This window comes from Egretta garzetta, unplaced genomic scaffold (assembly GCF_000687185.1).
Source record: "Egretta garzetta isolate BGI_Z169 unplaced genomic scaffold, ASM68718v1 scaffold526, whole genome shotgun sequence".
Lineage (NCBI taxonomy): Eukaryota > Metazoa > Chordata > Aves > Pelecaniformes > Ardeidae > Egretta > Egretta garzetta.
The window spans coordinates 931224-935727 of record NW_009259967.1 but is presented as its reverse complement, the minus strand read 5'-3'; the positions used below and the strand labels follow the sequence as shown (position 1 = coordinate 935727).

The 4504-nt window shown below is 47.2% G+C and overlaps 1 protein-coding gene across 1 annotated transcript in view; it reads right to left on the bottom strand.

Moving 5' to 3' along the window:
• MAPKBP1 (mitogen-activated protein kinase binding protein 1) overlaps positions 1-3895 on the bottom strand; it is a 102290-nt gene extending 98395 nt beyond the window's left edge. The window contains exon 1 of the mRNA XM_035895756.1: positions 3564-3895. Within this exon, the coding sequence (XP_035751649.1) occupies positions 3564-3680 (117 nt within the window). The 5' untranslated portion in view covers positions 3681-3895. The remainder of the gene's footprint in view (positions 1-3563) is intronic.
• Between the last annotated feature and the right edge of the window lie 609 nt (positions 3896-4504).

Genomic DNA, 4504 nt, shown 5'->3' with positions numbered 1-4504 from the left:
CATCAGTTTGAAAGATGCTTATATTTACAAGAGTAGGGCTTAATAACATGAACAGCTCCTGCAGGAACTGTACCTGCTCAGGTACCGTACTTCTGTGAGCAGGGAGAGATTTGTGTAGCCAAGTTCCAGGGTACTACAGCAACCAGGGCATTTCACCAATGGCTCAACCCTTAGCTTCCCCCACTGCCCTGCCACTCATTCAGGGTGATCAATGCTGCTTCAAAAAGACTCAGTGCCCAGTGTTTAACTCTGTGTCTCTGCTGGAATCCCAAGCGCAGTGACCAGATGCTGGGGGTTGGACTAGATGACCTCTAGGGGTCCCTTCCAACCCAAAACACTCCATGATTCTATGATGCACGGCTGGGTTTCTGGTAGGGCTAGTAATCCTCTAGAAATTGAACTCAGGCCAACCAACCTATCTGAGGAAATTTTAGCTTCCAGCCACCACACTGACACGTTACAATCCCAACAGTCAACAGGCCCAGAGTTAAGTCACTGTACTCTAAGTCTATATCGGTTCAACACAGAAAACAGAGATCTGCAGAGCACAGGAAAAGTGGAGTCAAGCCATGAATATCAGAAGACACATTAAAAAAAAAAAAAAAAAAAAAAGTCTAAACACAGAGCTAGTCACGCAGCAACAAAAATCAGGACTCCCACAAGGCAGAAGCTGTTTTCGAAAAGCAGCAACAAAACCAAACACTACATTCAATTTGTCAACAAGCTGTACTTAAAGAGCTCCTGTTCCTTCCCCTTATTTTTTTTTTTTAAAATATGCATGATTATGTATTGGTTCCTTAGTTTTACTCCTGTAGAGATCTCCCGGGGCTGCACAGAAAAACCATGCATTAATTATAGGCAAGGAATAAGTCCTAATAAAAGTCACAAAACAAGTTCTCTCTTGTACAGCTCTCAAGTAACACATTGCATGTCCTGCACAGCCCTCATGCAAAGTATCTGTACTTAGCCACTCTCCCCCTTCCAGAGCAATGTGCAAACAGGCATCTGCGGAGCCAGCCTCCCACAGCCTGCCCACGTCCAGCCCAGCATTGCACGGCTGCCTCACTGAAAGGAGCCAATTTTCACAGGGCTTCTCTTCAGCATTGACGAAATGCCCAAGAGGTCTGCCCCAACCACTGAGACAGCCTGGCAAGCCTCACGCCACCAAAGGGTTGTTTAGAAAAGAGGAGGGACACCAGGGACACTTTTCACTGGAGGGGAAAATTACAGCTCATGGAAGTCAAGGCAGTGCCGCCGAGGGTGCTCGTCCATCTTAAATTGAGCAGCTGAATGCAATAAAAGTTTGAGGGACTCAGAGGAACCACGAGGCTGTTGAGGGCTTGCTCTTCACACCTACATCTCCGTGTACAGTATCACAGTATCACCTCTCAGGCATTAATCTAGGGCCACAGTCCCACTCCATCCTATGTAACCAAGCAGCATTCAGCAGAGATGACCAGCCAAAGCTACTGGTTTCATAGGCCCTTCCATACTTCCATGTGACTTGAGTCACATGCATCTCTTAGAGCAGCCATTTCTCAAAAAGTCCAAGAGAGAAAGATGCCTGAAAAACCTCTCCCTGCAGGTTAGCAAAGATCCTTCAGGAGCTCAATTCCAGTGCCAAGTGATTTACATTCACACCAAATAGCAGACTGAGATGATCCATTTCCTGCTATTTTAGAAAAGTAGAGCTTCTTCTCACCTTGGAAGGCAGAGGAGCATGCACATAGCAGAGGGAACATCTCCACAGATATCCAACATATGTCGGATCTTCAGTAAGGAGCCCACTCCTTTTTGCCTTGCCCACTCCAGCTGTCCCACTGAAGGCAGGCCATAACTCATTTGAGGGAAATTCAAAGCAGATCACTTTAGGAAACCAGCACCTAACATGACAAATTGCTTCTGCCAGCAAACTCCCCAGCAGTTCCTCTGCATCTCACTGATTAACTGCTCTTACTAATAAGATACACAAAATCCAGCCCTCAAACCCTAATTTGATGGTGTGAAATGAATCCATGACATCCCCAGGGGCTCGGACAGCCCTCACTGCACACTGGGAGACAGCACAAGGGATACAATGGAGCTCTTTCAAAAGGCATGTGCAAGGAAAACAAAATGAAAACAGGTACCAGAGAAGACCCGGGGTATGCAGCAGCAGGTTCCAGCTCTAAAAAGGAGTGTGCAGACCTCAGCTCCTATTCACAGAGCCAGAATCCAATGGCCACCGTACGTAGTGGTACGGGTGGCTTTTGGCTCTTTCAATGGAGGTCTCTGCAGAATACGGATCAAAGAACTGCTCTTCAGCAACAGCTACAAAGGACGTTTCACTGGCAGTCCACAGGCTGCATTAAACGCAGCACATGCATGCACATGCACACACCGAGGTCACCACAAACACCAAGGACTCTCCTCTAGACAACTTTGAGGAAGCCAAGCAGGTTTTTCTCTTACTTGGCAAGGGAAGAATATTGTGCTCCTTGGTACTGAACAGCTATTTCAGGAAAACTCCGACCTGAACCAGAGTTCTGAGAACAGGATTTCATGCTGGGGACAGGCCATTTAGGTAAGGTGTCATTTATTTCCCCTGAAGTTTTACACACAGTCTTCACTCCAAGAGATAAATGTTGAAGCACTACTGTTTTGAGACAAATGGATGCACTTTGCAGTCATGGAGTACAAGCATTTCTTATTTATTAGCGATTCTTCACAAGGGGGGAGGGATTAAGCTTTCTATTTATGGAGCTACGCAAAGGCTGAGTGATTTGCCCAAGGTTACAAGTGAATCAGTGGCAGGGACAGAACGAGGTGCCCTGACTCAGAGGCACCTGCTGTCAGCACAAGGCAATGCCACCCAGCTCCTGTTCTCCCCGCAGCAGAGGTTAAGTCATCCTCCTCTCCTCATGATACCCGTCGATTCCCAGTGAGTGACTGTCTGTCAGGAATTCTCCACAACACCAAGAAGAATGATGGATTTTTCAGCTAGAAGCAATTATACCTCAGACTGCATCCCCAAGAGAAGGGGGTCTGAGGCACACAGAGGAGGAACACGGAGCATCCAGGCCTGCAGAATGCAGACCCCACCTGAACAGTCACCTCCAGGACATATCTTACATCCACCATCTTTCAGACCCTTCCCCACAAAACACTCCTTTTCAGGGCTGAGAGCAATTGCTTACACAGAAGAACAGGTCTTTGTGTATCGTTAGCTGTCGATAATGCAGGTTAGCAGTTGGAAACATGGAGGAAGAGGCAGCATTATATTTCTCCTGTCAGTCATCTGTAGCAACTCCACACACCAGAGCATGGGAAATCCCCAAAGCTTTCTGATACAGACTGGGTACATACCACACAAGCAAAAAGAGCGTTCAGAAGAGGGACCCAGGCTTTAGCAAGGATCTGCAGCACCCAACTAAAGCTCCCAACTAAAACACAGACTACATCATGTATCAGTTGCTCTGCATCGCTCTACGGTTACACCAGGTGTCCCAAAGCAGTACTGTTAGTACAGATGGGACCTTAGGCAACAAAGTTAAAGCATGCTGGCCGCACCACACAGCACTCACCTTGCTGCCTATATCTTCACGCTTGTTCCCAGGCTTGCTTCTCCTCAGCTTAATGGAAGGGGAGCGAAGTAGATTTTTGATCCGACTCGTTATTGTAGACCCTTCGACCGACATCATCTCCAGGTGCCAAGAAGGTATTCACCCCACACACAAACTGTGCCTGGGGAACGAGCCCAGGTTTGAGGCAGAAATACCGACGTGCTCAGCTTTGCTTACAGTCGTTCACATATCTCTCAGCGATTCTGCTCGGGAACTCCGCTCCTGTTACACTGCAAAGCTATTCACAGAGGCTGGCAGACTTTCCTTTTGCAGATTCCAGAGGATCAAATCAGCAGTAATCTAAACTGAAAGATGCACCCGTGGGTCAATACGACATTCGCGATAAATTCTAGCCTCATTCTTTGCAAGAAATGCCAAATGCAAGAGTTTACGATAAGGACGGGTGCGGTATTACTTATTCTCAGAGGCTTCCACAAAAATTATCATCCTTTCAATATCGATTAGCACATCTAAACCAATTCCCAGATGCAAAATTTAGACGTTTTACACTTCAGTATCATCTTATGACAAAGACAAAATTTCCCACCACTGCAATCCATTAACAGGGTCCATCCAGCCCCGTGCTTTTGCTCCATGCACATCCATTCCCCCTTAGGCTTCACAGTCAGGAAAGCACAACGCCGTACTTGCTTATTAAACACCAAGTCGCAGAAGCACACCGTGAATAAACACGAGGGAGTTTTTAACTCCCACAGATTTGGCTCTGCTTTAAGTACACACGTACAAAGTGTGCGATATCTGATAATAAAGGCATACGATATTTCACATCCCCGCACCCCCTATTTATAAAGGGGATCAACGAGGAACTGCTGCCAACGATTACAGACCAACCCCCCGCCCCCCGCCAAAACCTTCAGCTTTCCCGAAGCCCCGGCGGCGGC